Below are 27,193 nucleotides of genomic sequence, written 5' to 3' on the forward strand. Positions count from 1 at the left end.
GTGCAGCAGCTCTGGCTCACCTTGGGTGTGAGTCTGCATGTCCCGGGCCAGCTCCATCGGCAGCACAGAGTTTACAAGCGTTGAGATGACTGCAGCATCCAAGCTGCACATGGCTCCAAAGCACTTCAACAGCAGCAGCCGTAACGGCACCCTGTGTTCCTGCAAAAACAATTTATTAGATCGAATGATGTCCCAGTTGAGGGCTTGCTCTACGGCAGACACATAACTGCCTAGAAGTTCCCACTGTTGGGAAGCTACAGACCCTCCCAGGGTGACGGTGAACCCAGCAGCTCTACCAGCTTTTAACAACAGCGTAGGAGTCCTTTTACAGTAACTTCACAACTGGGCTGGCTACCGGCTGTTAGCACGTGCGGTCAGATGGCAGGCGGCAGCCAGAGCTCAGATCTGAAACGCCCCACTTAATATGATACACATCAACAACCTGCACCCATCCCCAGCAAACAGAGATTTAATTTTCGGGGTAGCCAGGATTCTCTGAGCACACCGAGTGTTGCAAACGCTGCCCTGAAGGATGTTTCCTCACAACACAATATTTGCAAACCCTCTTCAGCACGTGATGGTTAACGAGCAGGATGGGAGCAGCTCCTCCACTGTGAAGCTGTCGGGTTTGTGCGGGGAGCAGAGGGTACAACCAGAAAGTTTTGGGACGTGCAGGGATTCCAGCGAAGGCGACGCTCATCCTGCAGCTCCCGCGCAGGAGCTCTGGCGCTGGGGTAACCTTCATACTCCAGCCTCAGCCAACAGCCCCAGGGCTCAGAGCAGGAGTGAGCCAAGCCCTGGCACTGGGCACGACCAGCCAGGACAGGAGACCCAACTGCTCTCCACCCAGCCAGGCTTCCTCGAAACGCTGGTCAGAGAAGAGCAGGCAGTGGAAGCCAGCGGGCTGCGTTAAGCCTGCCTTCCCACTGCTCTCAGATGCGCTACAGCACCCCGATGCTGAGCTCCGCGTTCAGACACGCAAGTGCCAGATGAAAGCTAAATGCCACAAGGCTTGATGTGCTGTAGCTGGGGACTTAGGGACCAGATGGGGACAAGTTTCCAACCCCTGCAGAGTCCTACAACAGCGAGTTCCAGGAAGGAGAGGGGCAAAGCAACACTGCGTAGGCATTGCAGGCAAAAATTCCATTTCTTCCTCTGAATACTGATTTCCTTCCTCATTCCCAGGGCTTCTACTCACAACCTACTTTCCTAAGCAAAGCTAGTTACTAGCGCACCGGAGTGCATCAATTAAAAGAGCAGCAGTCACAGCCTGTCAGCTTTCCCAAGGCATCCTCGGAAATCCTTCCTCTAGACATTACCGATGCCGATTCTGTCCCTCAATGGAGCTAATAAAAGCAGCAAGCTTTACCCTCCACAGTGCTAGCTACCTCTTCGAAGTCTATAGCATCCTCTGCTCTTCCATACAGCTCGCATGCATAGCACTGACATTAGCCAGCATGCAAAAGGGATGTGCTGCAACTCCACCTAGTTCACAGAACTGCCCTATCCAGCGGGAACGTCTTACATATATTCATCATAGCACCGTTGCTCTTCTACGTCTTCATGGAAACCTCAAAAAGAAGAGATATTAGATGCATTCTGTCACCTTACCATCTGATAATACGCCACAAGGGACAGGACGGATTCAAACTCATTCTTCTTGCACATTTTCTTGCAAACTTCTGGGTCTGCATCTGTCTGGAAGCAGGAATGAACAGGTCAGCCCAGTGGCACATCAAAGCAGCAAGGGGCCTGCTGCAGGGACCTCGAGGGAGGCCGGCTGCTTTCAGATCTCAGTAGCCCCAACCCAGCCATCTCACAAAGAAACTGAAGGCAGAGCACAAAACCAGCTCAATAACAGCTACCCTGCAGATTCTGCATCAAAGCGAATTCTTGAGAAACGTCTCTGCCATACAGCATGTCTTGGGCTGAAAACATCTAAAACACCCATGACCCGAGCGGCAGCTTGATCAGTGCATCACGCAGTCGCACGCGGCAGCTCCAGCGCCGTTCCCACCCTGAGAAGTATTGTACATCTCCTCCCACCCCTAAACTATGAGGAAATGGTTGCACAAAATCCCCCTCCGCCTTGCCCTGCAGGCCCACAGCGAGGTGGCAGGCCATATGTTGAGTGACAAAGACACTGGCATTTATTACGCAAAAAAATATCTGTTCTGCTTATGTCAGAGCCGGAGAGGAATATGAAACGAGCGCCAGAGCAAACCTCGCACCAGCACTCATAACGCAGACCACGTCACTGCGCTGAGCGGCAGCTCCCTGTACCCGTATGGGACGGACGTGCTAGTGACAGCACTGGGACAGCATCTCCCACTGCTGCGCGCTACGGGGATGTACCTCTCCTATACGCACAGATGCGGTGAGCTACTTTATACTTGCCCACAAAAATAGCTTTGAAGCTCACTTTCAAGACAACCAAAGAGTTTTCTTTGCATTTAATGGGCCTCACCCCGCAGGTACTTCCCAGCCCCAGAGGACATTTTAAATGGAAGACATTTTATATGGGCTAGGAGTGCAACAACACTCACAGCAAACTTCTAGGTTTGCTGCGGGACGACAGTTTTTAGTTTTGGAGGTGAGGGTTTATATTCTCCTGTGATAGGTAAACACCACAGCTACCATGAAGAACAGGCCTACGACTGTTTCCAGAAGAGCTCTGCAAGGTGGAGCGGAAGGCAGTTCAAGAGCGCTGCAGACCCCGCACAGGAGGGCAGGGCTTCATATTGATAGGGACGCACAAGAAACCTACGCCCTCCGAAACAGCACATCCGATGGCAACACAGCGGCGAAGGAGGTCAGAAAAAAGGAACGTCACTGGGACCGCCTGCTCTGCCTATAAAGAGAGAAGGGTACTCACCAGGATGCGAAGCAGCTCCTCCAGGTAGCAGCAGATGACATTCTCGTCCTCGTAGAGCGCCCAGCTGCGCTGCTGAGCATCGTCCTTGTGCCTGGCCAGATCTGCGAAGATCACCTCCAGCCGCTGCTCGTCGTGGCAGATCTGTCCCGAGGGCAGCCCCGCACTCAGGTTCTGCACGACAGCAAAACCACCGGTTAGCGGGGCCCTGACAGCTAGCTGTTGTTTGGGTGCCCGTTTCCTCTAATCTTTGTCTCGGGACTGGCAGTTGACCTCATTCAGTCAAGAGCTGGCAGCAAAAAGACAGCAAGTTTAAGACACATGTGTTATTTCAGCTCTCATCCTTTTGGAGCCTCTACCCGCCTCCTTTCCTTGCACAGCTAATGCAGTGAATGAATGAAAATAGGTGCCAGAACTGGTGCGTGGTCAGAAAGTCTTCAAATCCAAGCTGCCACCATCCTGCTGGAGCATTAGCTGTCTTCTGAGGATGTTGAAGAACCCAAGAAACCTCACTCAAACAGAGCTACACCCCTTTTTTCTTATCGCTTTCAGTACCTTAAGGCTGATCCAGGCAAACCGATGATCCCGAAGCCGCGGGAATCGGTACCTGAGTCTCTCCTAGGTCACATACTTGTAACCTCTTAGCGCACACGCACACCGCAAACTTCCCCACTTCCCTTCGCAGCAAACCAGAGGGCGTTTGCAGAACCCCGCCGGCTGCCCGCCCGCCCGCCCTGCGGAGGCGAACGCTGCGGTAAGGGGAATGCCCCTTTCCTGTAAGAGAGGAACTTCAGCCGAGAAGCCAACTCAGATGACCGCAGCCCTCTGCACATTTCAACACGCTTATAGGAAAAACCAAAATGCTTGGCCAGAGAACTACGCTCGGTGCCAGCTAAACCCTCATGAGCCCTGCCCACAGGGCAGCCAAACACGCCACATCCTTCACAAAAGCAGCCCAGCGCGCCAAGAGCACGGGGCGACCCGACCTCAGCGAGCCCAAAGGTACTCTATTACCTCCCCACAAAACAAGGAAAACACTGGTTTTCCTTCTGGGTGCGGGCATCAGGCAGGTGTCCAGAAGCCCTTCAGAGGACACTGTAGACTCTGAAAATCATCCTGAGAATGGGGAAAGCCAAACCAGCCCGGCACGGGCCAGGACCGCTGCCAGGCAGCAGCCGAGCACAGCTCCAGGCTCACGTCCAGTAAAACAGATGCGTCCCGGGACGCAAAACCACCACGCTGCACAACTGCCTCCAGGAAGGAGAAGCTCCCTTCCCTGCCCCATCCCTCCAGCCTGAAAGGGACAGATATTCCTTTAATCCTTGACTCGGAGCAAACACATGGGTGGGTGCCCTGGTTTCAGCTGAGATAGAGTTAATTTTCTTTATAGTGGCTGGTATGGGGCTATGTTTTGGATTTGTGCTGAAAACAGTGCTGATAACACAGAGATGTTTTCGTTGTTGCTGCACTCGTCAAGGGCTTTTCAGCTCCCCGTGCTCTGCCGGGTGCAGAAGAAGCTGGGAGGGGGCACAGCCAGGACAGCTGACCCCAGCTGCCCAAAGGGACATTCCACACCCTACGGCCTCATGCTCGGTGTATAAAGCTGGGAAGAAGAAGGAAGGGGGGGACGTTGGGAGCGATGGCGTTTGTCTTCCCAAGTCACCGTTACGCGTGCTGGAGCCCTGCTCTCCTGGAGATGGCTGAGCACCTGCCTGCAATGGGAGGCAGTGAAGGAATGCCTTGGTTTGCTCTGCTTGCGTGCACGGCTTTTGCTTTCCCTATTAAACTGTCTTTATCTCAACCCCCGAGTTTTCTCACTTTTACCCTTCCGATTCTCTCCCCCATCCCACCGGGGGGGAGCGAGCGAGTGGCTGCGTGGGGCTTAGCTGCCGGCTGGAGTTAAACCACCACAGTGGGACTCTACATGCCAACTGCTCCATACTAGGTCTGCCATCTTCCGCAGCAAGGACGGGAACCGATTCATCTTGGGCTGCTTTGGTTCTGCTTTCTTCCACACAGCAGAGCTCAACCACCAGAGTTCACAGCAGCTCTGAAGCCTGTGGCTACGATGCAGACTAACCCAGCAAATCTTACTGCACGTACTCCTTTCTCAAATTGCTGTCATCTGCGTCCCCACCACTTCCACCTCATACGTAACCCTTGCCATGAAGGCTTCACTCTTCCGTTGTCTTTCTGACACTTCTCCTCTCCTTGGAGAAAGAGAGAGGAGTAGTCAGGCAGCAGCTAACCTGCCCCAGCAGCTGCTGCGGGCTGCGATTTCGGATAACCCTCTAGGACCTAAGCGTATCATATGAATAGCTGGTTTCCTGAGACAGGCAAGAGGGGGGACCAGCACGGAACCAGGCTGATTACAGGTGACGAGGCCAGGCACCATTAATTAGTAAGGACTAATTTGGAGAACTTAAATTATATACACGAGGGTTTGGCGGCAGTGACAACAAGCAGCAGGAGATCAGCAAGGTGGAAGAGAACGGAGCTGAGAAATTCAAGCAAGAGGGAGAACCCACTTACTGAGACCAGGCCCTTAGCAATTTTTGGATGAAGCTGTCTTGCAGTGTGCAGTGACAAGTCACGATCACTCAGCGTGAAAACGCCTTTACTGCTACCAGCCAGGACACCCAGCTACTGCACAGTGTCTTCTCCTCCTGGAAACCTGGAGAAGACTTAGTTCTGTCCTGGACTTCCGACAGGCCGGCTGTGCGGCCGGGGGCAGCGAGCCTGTAAGCAGACCCTCGCATTACAAGCGGAGCAGAACGCTTTTGTTCGGAGACACGAGCCCACGTCTTGTGTCAGTGGCGATGCACCCAGTGGCACACCCGCACCACCAAGTGCAGGAGCAGCACCCGCCCTGCACATCTTCAACCCTCCAGGCCTTTCTGGGAAAACCACTGCAGGTTTAACATAACGTCTTGTCTGCTTTATTAGAGACAGAATTGTTAGTAATTTGCTTTGGGTGTGAACTAATTAGGACTTCAATTCAGTGCTTCAGTTATATAATTAAAAAAGTGTTCTTTTTGTCGCTGCTCATTACATAATCTTTGTCAGGCAGGTAACGAAGGAAGGAGCGTGCTGGTTTAACACAAGCCTCTGTACGCTCTTAAAATTTTGGGAAGCTGTGGATGGCCAAGGTAAAACCAGGCAGAAAACCAGGTAACCAGCCCTGAGAGAGGACGGCAGCGTTCAGGAGCTGAGCACAAACGCAGGAGAATCTCCCACTGAATGGTGATTTAACACGTTAGTGAAAAAGACTCGCTTGGTCTCGCCGTCTGCTCCTCTCTTCAGGGGGACCTACAACCCTGCAGCATCGCCTGCCTGTCCTCACGTGTCCCAGCTGCTTGGGAGAGGGTTCTCCATTTACGTACCGTACTCACATCCCCCTCAGCAGAGCAGCGCAGGGCTGGTCCGACCGCAGTCCACTGCTGGGACGTCTTTTTGGATGAGCATTTTAACGAGTACTCATTTTCATGATCACCCCATTCAGCCTCTTATCACTAATCTGCTTCCTCCAATCCTTCATCTGCAGCCGTTACGACTCCACCGAGCATCAGGCTCCTAATGGACTTGGATGAGATCAATCCATTAAGAAGCTCTTCAATCCGACTGCTGTAACTACACCGCGCACCATCCCGATGCACTCTCAGCGCCATTCTCAGCCCGCCCACCACCGGGGTCAGGTCTCTGCTTATTAAACATCCTGGCAGCTACTTCAACCTGCAGCCTCGTCATACGGTCGTTTCCAGGAATCTGCTGGAGAGTCCATAAGCAGGAGGACGTTTTGGTATTTCTAACAACGCCACTTCGCATTATCTTGCTGCTTCAAATAGTTCCCTCCCCGCAGCCCAGCACAACAAACTGCTGCAGGGGTTTTGTTCCTCCTGAGCCACCCAAAAACATTCTGGGAACCTCATTGCACCGACACTGCTCAGAGATGGTCATGTTTGCCATGCAAACCCAGCTGCCGTCCTGCCAAGCTCTTCCTCCTACTTCTTCCTCGCCCCCTTCCCATGCCTCCCTCCCCACCACCGCGCCAGCAGGCACGGCTGACCCGCAGTGCCGTGGGTACGCACGCCTACCAGCAGCCTCCCTCCCGATGAGCCCAGATCCACCTTGGGTAAACCCTACAGCAGGTTTTTATGCACATTTCAGGGGCATTCCCTCCTCCTCTGGGGCAGCAAACTCTTCCCACTGCAGCACCATCTCTAAAAACCAAGTGGCTAACACTGCTCTCGACACACGCAGACTGCCAGGCACCTCGGCGGCCGCTGAACCCCATTAAACATGGTGCAAGAGAGACGCCTGACTCCAGCCCAGCCAAGCTCCCCAGGGCAGGCCCTTCGCACGCACTCCTTCCGCAGCGGCAGGTCTGCTGCTGGCTGGGCACCCCAGGGACGCAGCCCCATCGCGGGGCAGGTCGGCCCTGCAGGGAGGCAATGCCTGCCCTGCACAGACCTGCAAGGTGTCACGGGGGGAGAGGAGCGCTTGGCTTTCAACCACCACGTTAGCTATGCTTCAGTGAGGTCTCCAAAGCCTTCGCTTTCCAGGTGTCCCGGCCACCTGCAGCCCGACGCACGTTTGCCCTGCCGAGATACTCAGCAGCAGCTCTCTCTGGATGAACGTGGCCCATCCACAGCTGCGCCGAGATGGCTGCCTGTGAAGACTGGCACAGACCTTCATAAAGGTTCCTCAAGCAATTAGCGAGCAAAGGACTTGCCTAAGCACTAATGCATTCCTCCCCGCCTCCAGATTCACGTTTCTTACAATATTTCACACTAAGGAGGAGCCCTACGTAGGCACGTTAACAGCCCAGTCAAAGGAGTCAGCCTGGAAAGCGCTCGCCCTGCTGACCTTCCCATTGTCCCAGGCGAGCAGAGGGACAAAGCTCCCACGGGGAAAAGCCGAGCCCCAGAGCAGCATTTGTGTCTTGTCAAAAGCAATTCTCCTTTAAGCAAAGCCGAGTCAATGAATGAACGGGAACTGCACGCGAGAGGCGGCCCGTGTGGATGCGGGGGAGGCAGAGGGAGCTCGGCCACGTTAGCCACGAGGCTGGTCAGGGCTCGTTGGTGACAACAGGCGGCCATCGGGCACTGGTGAGGGGCAGCTGGGAGCCGGTCACAGCCCAGCACTGCACAAGGGAAACCCCCTCCAGAAACCCACCACCTCCCACGCCAACTTCCTAGCTTGTTCCTCCATCTCCAACACGTCCAAGAACCGTTCGACCCCACCCCGCAGCCTGGGCTGATCTATAAGACTGAACTGAATTACAGACCTTTGTCAGCGGTTTTCAAGCTTAAATTTAAGGCAACCGGAGATGGTCTGAGTCACACGTGGAACACAGCAATGCTAATTTAATAAAAAGCAGATAAGTGATTTCTGAGCGCTCCCTCTCAAGGTGTAGCTAGCTTGCGTATTAGGCAATTTTTCTTGCCTCACACTCAGTTTAATAAATCCTGAAGTCGACCTCCCTAGACAAGACATTTTCAGTGCTACCCCCTCCTCTCAGCTGGGAGATAATTCAGCAGAGCTGAAGGCAATCACATATCACCAATACACACTAATCCAAGTGATTCTCTAGATGCTTGAAAAGCAGGCAGCATCTCTATTATCTTCAGTTACGTCCAAATTTCAAACGAGTTCCCATGAAAGCCAGCTCCAGTTTAGACGGTCGCTGCAGCAACTCCCTTGAAAAGAGGTTTCATTCCCCTTTGCACATCTTGCCCGGTCACCATGCCGCTCAGCAGAACTGGCTCAAGGACAAGAAGAGGGGCCATTTCCAAGGCCAGACCAAATCCTGCCACGGGGAAGCCAACTCAGCACATTTCCTCCTGCAGATCAGGCTTCCCCAAGCAGGACGGTACCTCTGAAGCACCTTTGCTAAGGCGCGAGCACCTCAGCACCCTCCCCGTCTTTGCCGTTCCCCCGGCGTAGCCTTATGTCACCTCTCTAAAAGCAGGAGCATGACGCTGTCCCAGCAGAAGGGTCTTTTGTTCTCTTGAAACCGCGTGCCTGGGCAGACCCCAGGCTGGAGGAGCAGCAAGGTAAATAAGAGGGAAGTGCCACCGCAATTCAACCTTCAGAAGGCACTGGGGATAGGAGCGAGGTAATGGATTCTGGAATTGATTTTGTAAACTGGTGATCTGACTTCAAATTAAGACTGGAAGAGGAATAGAAAGGATATAACTCATTAAAGAATTAACGTGAAACAAAAGGTTGAAGCAGGTGTGATATCTACTATGAGCAGACCAACGCTTTAAATCAAAGCTGATCTCTTGCTCTGTTTTAGGAGGTGGAAGAAAAACCTTGAAAAATATGCAAAAGAAGAATTGACCGCGTATTTGCATGGATTGGGGTCTAGAGGGATTTCAGAAGTTACAAACCAAAGAAAAAAAAAAAGCCCTTGGCCTAGAACTGATGACTCAGCAACAATTCTACACAGAAACCCCTGAGATCGTGGAACGATTTGGTATAACGAACAACACAAAGTCAGCGATAACAATTTGTCCCATTAAACTATGCCAGCGAAGCTACGGCAGTACAGCCACCCTACGACCACACGCGACTGCCCTTTTAACTGTTAGAGCCGGTCGTCTACACCAGGTGAACCACCTCACCTGGGACCAGGCACCCGCGTTATCAGCAGAGCTGCACCTTCCCCGTGGGACATTCTGGAAAAACGCACACCACCACCACCACCACCACGGTTACACCTGAGCACTGTGCAAGTCCACCCAGGCCCTCCGGAAAGCAGCACCGCTCAAGACAGGTAATGAGGAGGTATTAGGAGATGGGACAGGACCACCTTCTGTGTCTCCAGACTGTACCAGGCATTTTTAAGTCCTGCGGATGTCCTAGATGACGGATACCGTATCAGTTGTGGGTAGATCCATACTCGCCCCTGCACCAGCTTCAGAATTTCTTCCCGTCTTTTTCAGGCTGGTCTGCAGCAATGGCCATGAAATTGAGGTTTTCAAATCCCCTCTGCAGAAACCTGGCACTAGATGACTTCTGTGGAATTAAGCTTATTGTATCCCAAGAACAGGTATTAAAGACAAAAATAACATTCAATTCTCATCCAAGGTCCGAATAACAGAAAACTGCACTTCTTAGCGTGCAAGGCAGAGCCAGAGCATTTGCTTGAAACAGCTAAATTTTTTGTGCTGAATCTAGATCGCACATCGACGCGGTATTGTTACAGAAGTAGGAAGCGATTAACTGTTGGGTTACGGCCACAAACGGAGGCTTGATGATTGCTTTTAGGACCCTCTATTCAGCACAAACAGTTAACCAGATTATGATTTGATCTAAAATTTGAATGCCATTATTTTTCCATATTCAAATGCCTCTGAACAGTTCATTATAATCTTGCCATTAGCAATGGAACTCCAATCTGAGATGTTGATATGAAACGTACTCCTCGGGGCTGTATTCAGCAAGTGGGAGCTGCAATGTATTATCCCTCGAGCTGAAGCGGAGGGCTGCCCAGGTGCACTTCGCCATTTCAATGGCTGCTGCAAGAAGCATCCTTTTATCTCCCTCCTTGTGTATCTGCAGCAGAGGAAGGAGGAACGTACGACCGTTTTGGCATAAGGTTTATTTAGAACAAGCTCAAGATAATGCTCTTCCTCCAGTGGCTGAAAAACTACTTTCCCATGATTTTTTAAAAAAAGGCAGGGCTGAAGCGTGTGTTATGGAATAGAGAGGTTCGCATCTATGGAAAACTATTTTTCCTCGCTTTGATGAAAGACCAGGCCAGACATACAGAAGTCTTGGAGGCTCCATCGTCAAAAGGTACGGGAATCCGTGCAGATTTATAGTATGCGTAGGCATGCTGAATCTACACGGAGGATGTGCAGCACCCCAGAAGAAAACAAGTTTATAGAAGGCATTATTTTATAAAAGGCTTCTATAAAGAAGCACTTACTGCGAAGCCTCCATTTTCCTCAGCTTCTATTTGTCGCATTCATAACGGAAAATACCTCTTTAAAAAGTCACTATTCATTTTTTTCTCTGATTCTATGCTGCCACAATGGTTCTCCGCCAGCCTTCACAATCAGCGGTCAACAACTCACGTCAGAGCTTTCTCAGCGTGCCTCAAGCCCCGCTGCATCCCTTCCCACTGCTGCTCCGTCACCAGTGCTGTCCCGGGGACCTGGAAGGCCGTCACCTCCCACCTGATGGGCTCCGTGGTTCCATTCACCGCCATCCATCTCATGACCCTCTCCCCAAACCGCAGGCTCATCTGAGACACCCACCCCTCCACCACAGCCCACCAGTGCTTCCCAGCACCAAGGGCCCTCTCAGCTGGTCTTGCCTCTCACCCCCAGCTCCAAACTCAAGGTTACGCCGCACATCTGCAGCTCACTTGGGGAAGAAACTCACCTGTTTTCCACTTTCCTGCTACCAGTCCTCGGACCTGGTTTAAAGCCCTGGTTCCCTTGGCTAGACATCCACCCCATCTAGCATCCCTCCCCTTTCCCTTAGGATCCCCCTGCACTTCTCATCCCAAACGTCAGGAGAGCTCACTGCGCTCGTAACACGCTCTGCCTGATGCTAGGAGGTGCTCTGCAGCAGCCCCCCGGCCCAGCCCCACGCGCATTACCTTACTCTCCACCACGGAGATGAGAATCTGCTCCATGATGCTGCTGGTTGCTGGAACGGAGGTCTGGATGTGGCCGATGACCACGCCGATGGCCACACGGGACAGCTCGTAGCTGAGGTGGGTGTTCCTGCGCACCAGCTCGATCAGTTCGGCACCTATCGTCTTGGGCACGGACGCCGCCAGACCACTGGGTTCTGGTGGCACCGGCTCCACCACGGCCACGTTCTTATCCTCCAGGCAGAGGGAGTTGAAGGCATCCAGGCTTGCAGCGGGGGCCGGGGCAGCTTTCTTCACCTGAGAAGTCTTCTCCCCATCCACGGTGTGGGACCTCTGGGTCCCCCCTTCAGCCGGCGGTGCTGGGGCAGCCCTCTTGGTCTGGGGAGATTTGCTGGCCCCATCCTTTGGGGAAGTCCCGTAGCGGGAGTGGGCCACAGAGCCGGCGTCCAAATTACGCGTTATCGTGGTGTGGACGCTGCGGCTGGGGACAGGGGGTGGGGTGTTGGCAGGACTGGAGGTGGCCGTCGGGAGAGCAGCCTCCGACGCAGAAGAAGCGGTGTACAAGGTATCCAGGGATGTCGTGCTTATAGAGGAGGTGCTAGAAGCTGACCCAGGGATAATTTCAATAGCGTCTGAAAGAGAACAATTAAAAATGCCTTAGCAACAGCATCAAAGGAAAAAAGAAAAAAAAAAAAACAAACCCAAAACAAATTGCTACAGTGCAGTCCATTAAAAGGCTCATTGTGCATGCGACCAGAGCAGTTTAACTCCTCTTCCTGCCTCGCTTATCTCAAAGCAAAATTGTACCAGTTCTCTCTGGAGCATTCACGCACAATCACCTCTTTAGAAAGGGGAAAACTACTCCATTGAGAGGAACCCTTCAAAGGGCTCAGTGTTTCACCAGGGGAAGGGAGGGACAGGACTAAGGGACAGGAAAGCCTTTTCCCCCTGGCTTAGCGAGGGCCTTTTTCTGCATTCAGGATCTAAGCCCGCACTTTTGAACGATGGTGCCTGAGAACTGCAAGACGCCGAAGGCTTCACACGCCAGCCCGCGCCTCCTTCTTGCACGAACCTCACCGACTGCACACCACGGTTAGCACCGACGGCGAAGGAAACATTTGGCTGACAACACCTCTAGTCTCTCCCTTTCAGCGCTCTCCAACATTTGATCACGAGCCCCGCAGCCCTGCTAGCATCCGCCGCCTTCACAAGCCTCCACGTTATCTGCTCTACTGTATTTCTCCCCCCACATCTAGTTTCGACTAGCTCTAGCAGTGGTAGCTGCCACACCTTCCAAGGAGAAAAATCCACTACAAGCAAAGAGGTGTTAAGATTTTTTTCTCTCCTTTTGCCTGGTCTAATATATATTTTTGGTAAACCTTATCCATTCATTTCTAGGGGGCAGAAATGTATCCAAGTCCTTCCCCGACTATGAAAACAGCTACTTGGGCAAACACTGGGCTACCTTCATCTACAGCTTCACGAGAGGAGCCGAAGATGGTTGTTGAATGGTTGTTGATGCTGGAAGAGAAGGCGCGCACCCCACGGGGAGCCCAGCTCTCGGGGAAGGCAGCTTCCCCCACGCCCAAGGAGGGGCCGGTGGGACAGAGGTGTGAAACGCCTTTGCTGCGCCTCTGCAGGCAACTCCAAGCCCTCCTGCCCCACTGGTCCTGGGAGCCCTACACCGCTCCGTCCACCGCTCCGTCCACCGCTCCGTCCACCGCTCCGTCCCAAGGCAGGCACAAGCTAGGCAGAAGAACGGGGCCCTTCCCTCCCACAGTGGTTCAGCATCCCGCTTTTTTCCTCCTCCTCCTCCTCCCAGAGCAGCATTCACAGAATCACAGCTCCCACCATGCTTCATTAAGTCAAGATAAGGAGCTGAAGGAAACCAACCTTTGCGAATTCTCACCGCCGCCGTGAAAAATGGCTCTATAGCATTACGTACCATTAAGTAAGCTGGTGCCAGCCCCACGTTTCAGTTGGCTCCCTGCAAGTCAACAGCTCTGCCCTGCTCCTCGCAAGGGGACGCGGGGGGGCCTGGGATGGGCTGTGTCACTAATGGCGTGACTGTCGCGGCACGGGAGAGCCCCTGGGCAAGCTGACAGCAGCTCAGCAGGACGACCGCTGCCTCTGCCAGCCCAACCGTGCCGAAGACGGAGAAGCTCCTGCCTTGGCCCCCTGGTCCTGCTCTGCTCTGAAGTGCCCAGGACCAGCAGCTCCCCTGCCTGCGGGCAGCGTATACACGGCCGCGCCCCTGGTATTATTTCTGCTCCTTACAGACCCCAGCCACCGATTTTATGGAAACCTCATCCGAGCACCGTACAAAGAAAGCACCTGACAGCCTGGGAGCCAAAAGCAGACTTGGGTGCTCCAGTGAGCTCCCCCGGTGAACTACCGCACTCTGCGCTGCCAGGGAAAACTCCCTCTGCCTCGCTGGGAGACGGCCGCGGTGTCTGTGGGAGTAAAACACCCGCACGGATCTTAAATCACCAAGGCTGTGTGCTGGCCGGATTAGCCACACGAGCAGGCAGAGAGTTTGCTCCCAGGAGACCACCACGTTTCCCAGGGCCACAGGCACCGGAGGACCAGGAGGATGCTGTACCTGGCATCCGTCCGCAGGGGCCAGGCTGCCCAGACCCTCCCGGATCAGAGAGGACATGAAGGAGCACTGGCCACTAGCTCACGATCATTAGCGTTAAAACCTATAGGAATTTAGGATATATATATATAAGGATGCCCTTCTAAGCACAAAGCAAAAGCATCCGGGCACCGTGACTTATATTGCCCAGTGTCCGTTTCACGCCCGAGATCTAGACAGCAGTTGGTCCTTACTTTTAACGGGAGCGGCAATCTGCGCGTTCTTGCGTTTCTCTGGAGGTGGGGGGGTGATAGGAGCAGCACGCCGGGGCTGTGGTGGGATCTATAAGGAAAGATTTCAGAGCAATCAAAGGAGGTTGACAATAAAGACATTCTCTGTTATGAAACCTTCTTTCTCGCGTGCACGTGTAGATTTGTCCTTACATCTCTCTCATCATTCAGGGAAGTTTTCTCAGGAGGACAGATATTAATAGGCGGCTTCCTAGAAGAACAAAGCAGGACTCAAGCTTGCTTCATCCCCTCCCCGTGACAGGCAAAGCAGCCCTCGTTTAATTGCTGTGTTCAGCAGCACACAGCACACACGTCGTGTAGACCTGTCAAGCAGTTACTCCTCCTTTATTCCAAATGCGATCCCACACACTCACCATGACTCCACATTACCCTCAACAGCTCCACAGAGGCTGCAAACACAGTGCGTATTTAGACACTCTTCTGGAGAGATCCATTACATCAGCTACAAATACCCTTGCAGAAAGACAAAGCCAAGGACTGGAGACACGTACATGCCTTTTCCATGCTTTCAGAGCTATTTCTGCTCATGCAGGGAGGGAGAAAATAGGGCTAGACCCTCTGTGCAATCCTACGCTACCTGTTGCAAGACCCGCTGGGAAAAGCTTTTGCCAGGGAGCTGCCTTAACTCTCAGCATCGGGGATCTCTCCCGAAAGTCTCCTCCACTGGGAATGCCGAGCCAGCGGTGTATGAGCTACAGACCCGGATTCCTGCACTCGTCTCTTCCTGTCAGATCCAGACACCGCGATCGCCGACATCGCTTTCACCCAGAATTACGCCGGTGCGGCGTAACCTCAGGGTTAACCTCTGATTAGTAGGACGCTGCTGAACATGGCGGCCGAGCTAGGTGGGAGCACGTTGCATCAATACTCTTCTCCTCACATCCCACCGGCTCGGGGCCAGGAGCCTCTTAGGGGTCTCTTAGGACTTCTGCGGTTCAGAGCCCGCTGCCTGAAACGCACCTCTGTTTTTATGGGATATTGCAATCGCTGCCTGCGGCAAAACCGCCCAGGGCAGCACGGGAAGGGAAAGGAGGTGATGGCCTGAATGTCTCAGCCAGGCTGAAGCCAGCTGGAATCTACCTACCATAGTGACATCCAGACCATCTCACGGTGCCAGTTTCCCAGGTTTCTTTGGCCTTGGAAGAGAAGTTTTGCTGTGACCCGTCAGTGCTGCACAGCCCCATAACGCTGCACAGAGCACTGCCAGTCCCCGCAGCGAAAAACTGAGACAGGCCCCTGAAAGGTCTCTATTTTAAACAGCTCAGAACAAGGAGAATGAGAAATGTACTTTTTTTCCCCTGGATCCAGGAAGGGCAGAAACTTCCTCTGAAATGGGAGCAAAGATACTCCTGGAAACAAGGAGCCTCCAGGAGCCACCTCAAATGTTCAGACCCGACGCCATAAGCTGACAGTGCGGTGCTCGCAGCCCACGTCCGGAGCCCACCAGACAAGTGAAGACACAGCGGTTTGCACAGCTTACAAAGACTCCTAAAAAGGGGTCTCTCAGTCCCTTTCTCCCACCCAACACCCGATACATCCAACCTTTTACCACGTCGCATAACAAGTCGCTTCTTTACGAGCGCCTTCAGCTGGTGGATTAGTACGAGATACCGCTGCAGGCTCCCAGCCTGAGCTCTTCTGCTCTTGTCAATCCATCCCACATTGTTCTCTGGGTAAAACGCTATACGATACTTGCATACAGCTTCAAAAATGATCCGTGTCGGTCCAAAAAGAGACTGCACAGCTGAGAGAGGCCAAAGAGATCAGGAGGGGTCTCTGCATCGCGTGGCTGGAAGGCTGGTCCCAAATGCGGAAAGCTCAGCTGTGCTAAAAGCAGAGCCCTCTCTGCAGCGCGATGGAGCTAACAGCACGAGTCGGAGCTGCTTGGCACGGCACGGCCACGGTTACCGCAGCAGCGGGATTTAGCAGACAGGCAGGCTCAGAGCTTAGAGCAGCAGCACGACATTATTGGAGACAGCTAGGGCTGGGTCATTCCGAGGTATTTCCACGGCTTCATTAGCCCTTCCAAATTTACCATGCAAGTTTAACACAGCTATTACAGACTAGTGCTTAAATTAATAGATGTACAGCTAATGTTAGCTCAGAGCCCTGCCAGCCTCATTTAGACATGAAGCATCAGATGAATTTCCCCGTGCTGGTGCCTGCCTGAGCTGTGAGCTGCCCCACGGTCAGGAGTTGCGACGGCCATCCCCTCCCTCCGCCCCACGTCCCAGCCGCTGCGTGGGGCCAAGTGGAGGATGTACAACATCGAAACCCCCAAGGAAAGGGCAGGAAAGGGGGGAAAACATCCTCTGTCCAGCTGCCGTGGGGAAGGTGACCGTGCAGGAGTCCTTGTGGCTCAGACCCCTCCTGGCCAGAGGGGAGAAGAGGAGGGACCTTACCAAGGGTCCAGAGAGAAGTGCCTATACGTGTGTCGAAAGCGTCCCTTTCCCCAGGCCTCTACAAGGGGGCTGTGAACTTCCCCAAATCCACAGATTTTACCGTGTGCTTCCTCTCCTTTTCCATTCTGCAGGGACTGCTAGCAGAGGCTCTGCTCCCTGCGCCGCTTGAGACGAGAGCCGACTCCATCACAACACTCCCATCCCCTTCCCAGCCGGGCGGGCAGAGGCCACCACCACTCCTTCAACTCTAACTGGGAATTATGCTAGTATAGTAGGAATCTTTAAACAAACAAACAAAAAATCCAAAGCAAAAAACCCAAACCAATAATCCCACACCCACCACCTCCTCTAGGCAAACTCTGCCAAGCCAGACACACGCTGGTCTGCAGCGAAGGCTTCTGGAGACGAGCGTCACAAACCCACTGAGCACACACAAATGCAGCAGACTGTGACTAAAATACTCTGAGAGCCCGACCTCCTCCCCTGGCAGCTGGTACCTAACTTCCCACCTTGCCACCTCACGCTACCTACGGAGGAGCTGGGGAGAGGCTCGGCACGGGTGCCATCGCCAAGTACTTCAGCCCGTTCAGCCCCGGGAGCAAAGGCACTGACAGGAAACTGGCACTTCGAATTTTACTTAAGTTTTCAGATGCCAACATTGAACGCACCCGAAAATCCCAAGCAGTGAAAAGCACATCCCGAGACCTCTGCTTCTCCGGAGTTAGTGAGGAAGTTTAGATTTCAGTAGGTCTCCTCTTAGGCAGCTGCATAACCAGTGGAAGAAAGCGCTGCTGCTTCCTCTGGTTTAGATTTTCAAAGCGCACAGGAAATCCCTCGACTGAGCTGTTAAAATCTCAAGGAGCCCTTTCAGCACAGGGCAAAGCTGGAAGCCCTTTGACCGCATCCTCAGTGCCGCCCAGACAGAAACTGTTCTTTGTCAGCCAAGGAATCTGTCTTGCTCCTTTTAGGCAAGCGACCAAACCACAGACCAGATGAAGACAGGGAATCGGCACGGAGAATGGGCCGTAAGGGGCTCCATCCTCTTAGCCTGTCGTGCACAGGCTTGAGAATGGAGCTGGTTTGGCTGCCCAGAAAAGAAAACGAATGCCAAGGAGAAAAATGGGGTTTGTAAGGATTGCCGTGTTCCGCATGAGCCAGAGCTACCCTTCGTCTCTGCAGACTCGCCGTTCTTCAAGTGTAAAACGAGCCTCATCTGCTAGGACTGACAGCGTATCAGTACCCTATAAACACTGCCTCCGCTTATCCCAGAGAGATGAAGAAAAACTACAGTGCCTGTGTTCATCTATAGGAGAAAAAAAAATCTCCGTGCTCATCCTTGCTCGGCGCCTTTAGCCCCGACGCCCAGCTGTACCTACACAGCGTAATCGGCCGCATCAGTCATCCCCAGCAACTGCCGCATCTCTCCCGGGCCGCTACGCTGAAGCCTCGCCGGCGCCGCGCAGCAACCTTGGAACTGCGTGGCGCCGAGAGAAAAAAATCTGCTCTAAATCATATTTCCTGCAATTTACCTTTAATTCATCATGACAAGCAACATTCAGACAAAGCAGGATCTTTGTTGTTTTTTTTTTTTTTTATGTTTTGAGTAGTAAAAATAGGCAGCCACAGCAGGTAAAATGCTTCAGGACCAAAGATTTTGTGCAGATTTAACAAGGGGGAAACAAAGCAGTGCTGAGTACTCGGAGGGAGTTCTGCTGCTCACGTCAAAACTGTTTGTCAAAGTATTCTCTGGGGAGCTTGCAACTCTTTTAGAAAGTTGTCAAGAGAGTCACACAATATAGAACGGATCTCCCATGTCACCGTAAAACCACGGACCCTCAAGGATCCCAAAAAGCATCACAAGTGTAAGTGGCAGAGGGACTGTTCCTGACTTCTTGGAGACAGCATCAATTTACACTGCAGTAATCCCAGGGAAGCAGCACAAACGCGCGATTTGTGACTTCAGCTGCAACGGCATTTTATGAAACAGGACAAGCGACGTCACGCCACCAAAGGAGGAACCGAGAAAGCGTCCAGCTGCTGTTACCTGATAGAGACCTTCATCCTCCTCCTCGAACTCGGTGTTTGGAAGACTGTGATGGCGCTCGTATCCCGTCCGGCACACCCCGTTGGGCTGCCGTGCCACATCCAGATGGTGATCGCTGGAGGACTGCGTCATAACCATCCCCTGCGGCGTGGGAGAGTGACCTTTGCGGGACACGGTCTCCTTCCGGTGATGGATCAGTTTTCTGAAAGGGAACGACGACATCAGGAACAACAAAGCTAAAGGAAGGGAGCGACCGTGCCGCAACATTTAAACGATATTTTTAAGTGATTTATTGCATTTGGGCTATATATACCTGTTGCGTTAAGGGTTACTGTCGCATACAAATAGGAGTCTGAGGAGTGGCTGGGGGGGAACCCTCCCGTTGAGTCACGAGGTTCAGACAGGACCCCCTTGCTTTCTAAACTCCTTCTCAGAGAGGAGTCTAGGTGCGGCTGGGTCCAGTCTTAGTCTCAGACCTGGTCAACGGTTTATTTTCTAAGGACTCTGTGTGTAGCCACTTATCAGTTCAGGGCTTTCGCTAAGGCGACAGCGTTAATTTTTTACACCCCCCAGTCTGGTCATGTTGAAGGAACCATCACGGCCAGAGCAGTGAAGAGTGCAGTTTATGAGAGCAACAGACACACAGATTCTTTGGGTTACCGGTGATAAATTCACTGTCTGCAAAGCACATACAAATACCAAGAATATGAGTATGAATAACACGGCCGGACACAAACACGTATATAACACGGCCAGACACAACGCGTATATCAAGAATATGAGTAACACGGCCGGACACAAACACGTTAAAAGATAATAAAGCGACTCGAGAGATTTCTAAGTTTCCCAGGGAGGCCCTTGGTATAACCAAGCGTTCGACTCTTACCCAAAGGCGTCCCGATGGGGGGGAAGAGAGGCTCAGCCCGTCGACTGATCCCAGACGTCAGAGTGGTACCCGATGGTGTCTTCCCTACCATTCTCTTTCTCTTAAACCATTTTGTACTGTCTTTCACCTTTCGGGTGGAGCTTGAGTGACTCTAGTCATACATACCTTTGTTTAGGATTGGTGTAAAGTTTTCTCGCTTCGCTTTTAAAGGTATAAGCTAGGAAAATTCAGTGCGCAAGCTCAGTGAGGGGTGGTCGCACCTTGGAGGCGGGGAGCTTTTGGGATGGAGGTGTGTTTTGGTATTATAATGATGTTATAATGAGCAAAGTTCACCAAAAGGACAGCATTTTGTCAAAAACATGACAGGCTGTTGGCCCAGGGTAGTAAATATGCAGCTTATCGGTTCCATGACACCTTTAAGTTCCCCTATTACTGCAGAGCCTGGCCGCGGCATCTCCACACCGCTCCACCCTCCGGGCAGCGCCTCTCAGAGTCCGCACACCAAGGTCCCCTGGCGTCACCGACATCTAAGGGTGCAGGCCTAGGGAACTCCCGTGGAACGGATTCCTTACATGTCAGCTGCATTCCACCTGGGGAGCTTCTTCAATGCTGTGCCTTACCTAACAGTGTGAATGTAAGTTCTAATTTTTAAGTCACCTCAGCCATTATCCCACAATACCAGAATGGGTCACATTACTCTGAACACCAACTCCAGTTTCATTAAGAACTAAGGAAGCACTTCTGGGGGAGGAAGGAAGAGGCTTTGCAAGAACCCATGATTTATTCATCAATTCGCTGGAGAAAAATGCCTCTTCCTCGGGGGAGAGTCACATATTGCACTGCGAGCTTCAGAAATTGCCTGCGCTTTAGAATCGCTGTTCAACTGAGATTACACCAGCGTGCCTCAGCGCAGAGTGTGAGGTGTCAGAGAAAAACAAAAATTCTCCTCACAAGCAATTATTTGAGAACGTATTAAGGACCTTGTGCCACATGCCAACCACCTCTACAGTTCCTGGCTGGTAGAGAGGAGAAAAATGCATCGGGAAAGGTTTTGGATTTCTCCTCCAAGCCTACAGAAGAGAGTTTTTCTCTTCTTTGCATGCGCAGGGATAGAGGGGGGAGACCGAGGCACTGCTTTGCTGGACCCAGTTGACAGAGGAGCAGCCCCGGCTACCAGCTCAAACGCCGGGAAGCTCTCCGAGTGCATGAGCACTTTGCAGCGCAGGGACTCAAATCAACGACGTCCAACTTGACCCCCAAGAACAGAAAAGCCACCAGCATCACACGCCGACCACCCTCCATCTGCCGTCTCTCCCAGACGCCCGTCATACTTACTGGAGGACATCTCTCTGCTCCAGGTTGTACTTTCCCCCATTCTTCATTGCCGCGTTGTGCACAGCTTCAATGGCACGGTCAATAGACTGGAGAACCACATCTTGCTCCAGCACCTGAGAAACACAACGTCCCGCACGTTATTGCGCTGCTTCAGCTGCGGTTCTTTTGCACCAGAGCTTACGGCAGGAGAGCCCGCGGTGTGTGAAACCCGCAGAGCGGGCACCGCACGAGCCAAACGGCCAACAACCAGCTCCCAGAGCCGGAACACCATCTCAGCACCATCTCACTTTTCCCTCCTTCCTCCAAAGGAAGGATATTTGAAGCTGTGCTGCAAACTGAGCCTGCCCGTTCGAGGTTTACGGTTGGAAAAGAACGTCACTGTTACAAGCACCGAAGTCCAGCGATCACGACAAGACCAGAGGCAGAGCTTCAGACCCATGCAGCAGCTCTGAATATTCAGCCTGCTGCAGGGAGCTTTCAAGATCCCACTGCAAAGCCCAGCTTATCCCAAGCTCAAGTCTTTCTGCTCTCGATGCCCTGCTACGGAGCAAATACACAGCTGTGAGTGCTACAGACCTAGTCAAAATCTGGTGACCTTCAGAGTCCGTTGGCTCTGGGATTGCATTTTTGCTCACTTTTTTCTTGGTGGTTTTTTTATTTGTTTTGCAGCTTGAAGTGCCTTTTCCAGATCTCCACCCAAACTGTCATAGCAACATTTATTCCTCCTGCCAGCCAGTTTAGCACTCGTAACTGCAGCTGAAATAAACACCAGCCTTGAAGCAAGACAGACCAAAGACGTCATTCCCCGGGCTGACACGGGCGGCTGGGAGAGCTGTGGCGAAGGGGCACGGGAAGGTAAAGCGGGTTTCCGTGCTTGGGACATTCTTCAAGGCTTTGTTGATCGACAGCGGACATGCCCTCAGAAGAAAAGACCTTTTTACAGGACTAAGGCTGAAGGCAAAGGACATGCTACCGAGCCTTTGCCCCGGATCCAGCAGACCCACAGGTCTTCCGTAAACTGCTGCTGGTGCCCGCGCCGTCCGTTCGGTGCCGCCGCCGGCAGCCCCAGCCCGTGCACGCCGGGGAGGAGCAGGAGAGGAGAGGAATGGTCGGACCCCAGCACTCACCGCAGCTGCTTGAACGCTAAAACCCCCTTCACTTTCGCTCGCTTTTCCCCCCCTCCCTGCATCAGAGCAACCATTTATCCAGCCAAGGAGCGGCTGGAATCTCATCAAGGATGCACCTTAATTGGCCTTCGGGGGCTGCGGAGCAGCAGAAGGCAAGCCCTCCCCGCCGGGGCTGAAAGTGCCTGCCTCCATCGCACCGGCATGCAGTTTTCTGATAACATGCTATGTATTATTTATATCCTGATTAATTACTAAACCAAATGTGAATTAACAGCAACTGCAGACTGTGGGGAAAAAACAAAACAAAACAAAACAACAAAACCAACCTCCAAACAAGGTGGGGATGAGAGGCCCCCTCTGCAATACCCAGCTTTGAAAAAGAAAAATTTAGGAGGGGTTTTTTTTGTTGGTTTGTTTTCCCAAGAAAGACAGAGGGGGAGAAAAGCAACTGGGGACAACTTTAAAAATAAAACCAGGTATGTTAAAATACATCTACCAAATTCATTAGAGTATCAGATCAAGGACAAAACCAACGCTCAGAGCCCAGCTTTGGGATGCGGCCCCCAAGCAGCCCCGCACGGCCTAGGGAGCGTTCACCAGCTCTGACTACAGATCCAAGTACGGAAATGGAGCAAAGCTCAGCTGAACACCTTTAAGGGAGCACTGGAAGGAAAGGCAAGTTACTTCAGGGAATGCACCTCATTTTCTGAGAAAATAAGAGAAAATGATGGCAAGCCGCACCCTTTCTCTGCAAAAGGGGAGCAGCGCAGAAGTCTCCAGCGCTGCTGTCCCCAGGGCAGCGCCCGCGCCGCCCGCCCGCCCCCGTGCCGCTCCCACCCCAAAACTCAACACAGCTCCCGCTACAGCCTCCAAACGCCCGCCCTGGCGTGCTCCCCGATGCCCCGCTTGTAGTCCCCCCGCACCCACCACCGTCCCCTCCAAAGCCACCCCTCCGCGAGACGCACCCCTGCGTGCCGCCTTCTCTCACCCCCCCAGCCTGCCAGGCTTTCACCCGTACGGGTTTCCACCTCTCTCAGTCTGATCTTCCCAGGGAAGATCACGGTACGGAGCGCTGAATCCTACTGAGCGGCTCAGCGTCTCTCCCCGAGAGCCCGGCGACGTCGTCCGCAGGAATCCACGGGCTGGAGCTGCTACTCGCTGCGCGATGCCATTTGTTACGGAGAGGCCGCTTCTTCTCTGATAAAACACAGCATTTTCACGCTAACGCAGCAGCGCTGTGACAACCGGCTTTTAGCTGCTGTGCTCCTTCCCTTGTTGCCGCTCCCTAACCCTCTATTAACAGGGCCCTGTCAAAAGGGCTGGAATAAAAAAAGCAGCGTTAACTTGCCACTTGCACTTTGTGACATTGCGGATGCTGCTCATGAATCACCTCCTTCCCCCTTGCTCAGCTGAGCTGGTCAGGGGACAGGGTCTTCAGCACGGGCGCCGCCTCGCATTCGGGGTTTGCAGGACATCCAGCATTGGGGATCCCCTGTGCTATAGTCATAAACTTAAAAAATTAGAAATCAGTATCCTGGATAAATCATGTGATTAGAAGGAATCCGCACATTCCTCGGGTTAACCAAAATGGCATTGTTTGTTTGAAGAGGATGGACAAAAAAAAACACGTTGCGGTTAAAAGGAGCATGGATTGCGCGGGGACAAAAGTCAGGTTTGTCGATGTCTCCCCTACAATCTGACAGAATCACAGAATCGTATAGGTTGGAAAAGACCTTTAAGATCATCGAGTCCAACCATAAACCTAACACTACCAAGCCCACCACTACAGCATGTCCCTGAGCACCTCATCCAAACGTCCTTTAAATACCTCCAGGGATGGGGACTCAACCCCTTCCCTGGGCAGCCTCTTCCAGTGCTTGAGAACCCTTGCAGTGAAGAAAAATTTCCCAATATCCAGTCTAAACCTCCCCTGGCGCAACTTGAGGCCATTTCCTCTCCTCCCATCACTTGTTACCTGGGAGAAGAGACCGACCCCACCTCTCTACACCCTCCTTTCAGGCAGTTGTAGAGAGCGATGAGGTCTCCCCTCAGCCTCCTTTTCTCCAGGCTGAACAACCCCAGGTCCCTCAGCCGCTCCCCATCAGCCTTGTGCTCCAGACCCTTCCCCAGCTCCGTTGCCCTTCTCTGGACACGCTCCAGCCCCTCAATGTCTCTCTGGGAGTGGGGGGCCCCAACACTGAACACAGCATTCGAGGTGCGGCCTCACCAGTGCCGAGTACAGGGGCACGATCACTGCCCTAGTCCTGCTGGCCACACTATTGCTGATACAAGCCAGGATGCCATTGGCCTCCTTGGCCACCTGGGCCCACTGCTGGCTCATATTCAGGCGGCTGTCAACCAACACCCCCAGGTCCTTCTCTGCCTGGCAGCTTTCCAGCCACTCTTCCCCAAGCCTGTAGCGTTGCATGGGGTTGCTGTGGCCCAAGTGCAGGACCTTGCACTTGGCCTTGTTGAACCTCATACAATTGACCTCGGCCCATCGATCCAGCCTGTCCAGGTCCCTCTGCAGAGCCTGCCTACCCTCCAGCAGATCAACCCTCCCGCACAACTTGGGGTCATCTGCAAACTGACTGAGGGTGCACTCGATCCCCTCGTCCAGATCACTGACAGAGATGTTAAACCGGACAGGCCCCAGCACAGAGCCCTGGGGAACAATCCCCTCCTCCCTAGGGCTCAAGGGAGGACCTGCTCACAGCAGTTCAGGATAACGCACGTGCCTCGCCCTTCTCCCCACGCAGCCTAGGGAGAGCAGTCACTCCGCAGCGCCGGAGGGGATCCCTGCCCGCATCCAGCATCCGAGGATGCTCGCGGCTGGGACGCGGGCGGGCAGAGATCCCGAGCGGCGCGGCCGGGCGGCGCACGCGCTCGCAGGCAATCCTGGCAACGCGCAGCTCTACGGCCCGCGAAAGAGAGAGGTCACAAACCGGCACCGAGGTGACGGAGCAGAGCCTTTGAGCTGAGGCAGGAGAGGTTGGTGCCCAGAAGCCTGCTCTCGCCCCTGCCCCGGGATCCAGCCCCTGCCCCGGGATCCAGCCCCTGCCCCCTCCCACGCCCCGGGATACAGAGATGAAGCCCTGCTCATCACGGACTAAGCCGAGGCTCACGCGGCAGCAGGGGAGCGCGTGAAAAGAGCATCGCCGTACAGCGTGCTGTCAGAGGAGACGTACCGAGTAAAGCCCAGGAATTCGGCGGGATTTACCGAGGCTGTGCCGGTAACCGCAGGGGCGGGGGCTGGCAGAGCCCCGAGCATCCACTGCAGCACGCTGGCTGTTAACTACATCCGTCACCGGTTACCAGCTCGCCGGCGGCACAGCCCCGCCAGCGGCTCCCGAAACGTGGAGAAGGGGCAGGGATAGGGCAATGGCGGTGGTGGAAGGTGCCGGCCCTGCGTGCCCGCCCTTACGGGGCGAGGGCAGGGGTCTCCTGGGTCGGTGTGGGGTGGCACAGGGCGGCCAAGAGGCATCAACGGGACACCAGCTTCTGCCCAACAGTCCATGAAAACAGAGGGGTATTTTGGTGAGGTATCGATCCACGTTCACGTGGCATCTCACCCCAGAAAGGAGTGGCCGCCACCCCCTCTATCTGATATTTCTGGTTTAATCGAATAAAACGCTGCAGCAGAGGAGCGCTGGGCTCTATAAAGAGCCCGTCACGGCCAGCCTGGCTACACCAGGAGGCAGGGGAAGAGCAGAGCAGCGATCTGGACGATCACAGGCTAGGCTGGCTGTCGGGGTGCCGTGCCAGAGAACCGGGGGCACCGCCGGCACCCTGCAGGAACAAGTTACAGCTCAATTAGAGCCATGCATATCAGCCGGGAAATAGAATTTCTTCCTTCATAGCCCAGTGTAGGAGAATCACAGAAGCATCAATAAATCATTACTTCCTCCCTCCTTGCTAATAACGCGAGCAAACAAAGGGCTTCCCCAGAGCCCGCTGCCGATTTCCTCCCGGCCCTGTCCGCAGGATGGGGCTCCCCACCCGGCGAGGGACAGAGCCAGACCGCAGCACAGCCCTGGGGTGCTCCACATGCCCCCCGGCCCGAGGCAGGCGGGGAAGGGATGCCTTTCCCAGGGCCAAAGCCAGGCTTTTAAGCAGCATCCTTCCAGGATGTCTCTAAGCATCTAAGGGTACCTAAGCGTGGCCAACGGGAGGCACGGCCGTGCGCAGGCAGGAATGCGTTCACCCCCACGGCCCGCATTGCTCTCATCTTCACTGCCGCAAGGGCAGCCTCCCCAAGGAGAGCGCGCGTGCACGGGACGTGTCGGACACCTCTGCTTCCCCACGAACGGGCTGATGAGAGACCCGAGCGTTTCGGAAAACGCTGTCGGTGTCCTTGCTGCGCAGGCAGCACGACCTCCTCTCCTGCTCTCCCGGGGCTATCGAGAACGTCGCCCTCCTCCCTCTTCATTTTGAGTCCTTCCACAAGTACCGCCGGCCTTGCTTAAATGCGCTCGCACAGAAGAACTTGCTCAACAGTCTAGAATAATCATACCTTTCTGAAAAGCGTTTTCTAGACAAACAGGCTGACAGCTACATCAGCGCAGACAGGCTGAGCCACCCTGCGCGCGCGAGACTCCCACGTTTATGAAAGTGGCCCATTAACGTATGGCAGGCTTTTCTTTGCCTCCGCAGGGGGCTGATCCAAGAAAACATGGCATTTTTTTTCCTCCTGCTTCCCCAGTTTTCAGTGATCAAAGGCGTTCGCTCTTCTGCACGCGCAGGCACCGGTGCCCTCACGCCAGCAGCTGCTTTTGCAGCCGTAGGGGTGCCCAGGCAGGGCTGCTGATTCTCACCCTCACGTCATCGCTCCGGCTCTCGCAACACAACAACAAAAGACAGACGAAGTTTTGTCTCCAGTGACAGCTCAGTTTTCACGCAGCTGCACCGACATGGACCACTGCTGAAATTGGGATATTTATCCCGCTGGCGTACACAGGCACAGGCTGGTTCTTTGTTAACTCAAATCGGAGACGAACGCCACCTCTTAGGTCACGCGCCGTTCG

General features: G+C 53.7%; 1 protein-coding gene across 1 annotated transcript in view; it reads right to left on the reverse strand.

The window, feature by feature from the left end:
* Positions 1-27,193, reverse strand: part of NCKIPSD (NCK interacting protein with SH3 domain) — a 57,792-nt gene that overhangs the window by 12,880 nt on the left and 17,719 nt on the right. The window contains exons 2-8 of the mRNA XM_075513966.1: positions 21,043-21,155; positions 18,822-19,023; positions 14,319-14,406; positions 11,490-12,118; positions 2,876-3,046; positions 1,612-1,698; positions 21-159 (exon numbers count right to left, since the gene is read on the reverse strand). Coding sequence (XP_075370081.1) covers positions 21-159; positions 1,612-1,698; positions 2,876-3,046; positions 11,490-12,118; positions 14,319-14,406; positions 18,822-19,023; positions 21,043-21,155 — 1,429 coding nt within the window. The remainder of the gene's footprint in view (positions 1-20; positions 160-1,611; positions 1,699-2,875; positions 3,047-11,489; positions 12,119-14,318; positions 14,407-18,821; positions 19,024-21,042; positions 21,156-27,193) is intronic.

This window comes from Mycteria americana, chromosome 11 (assembly GCF_035582795.1).
Source record: "Mycteria americana isolate JAX WOST 10 ecotype Jacksonville Zoo and Gardens chromosome 11, USCA_MyAme_1.0, whole genome shotgun sequence".
Taxonomy (NCBI): Eukaryota; Metazoa; Chordata; class Aves; order Ciconiiformes; family Ciconiidae; genus Mycteria; species Mycteria americana.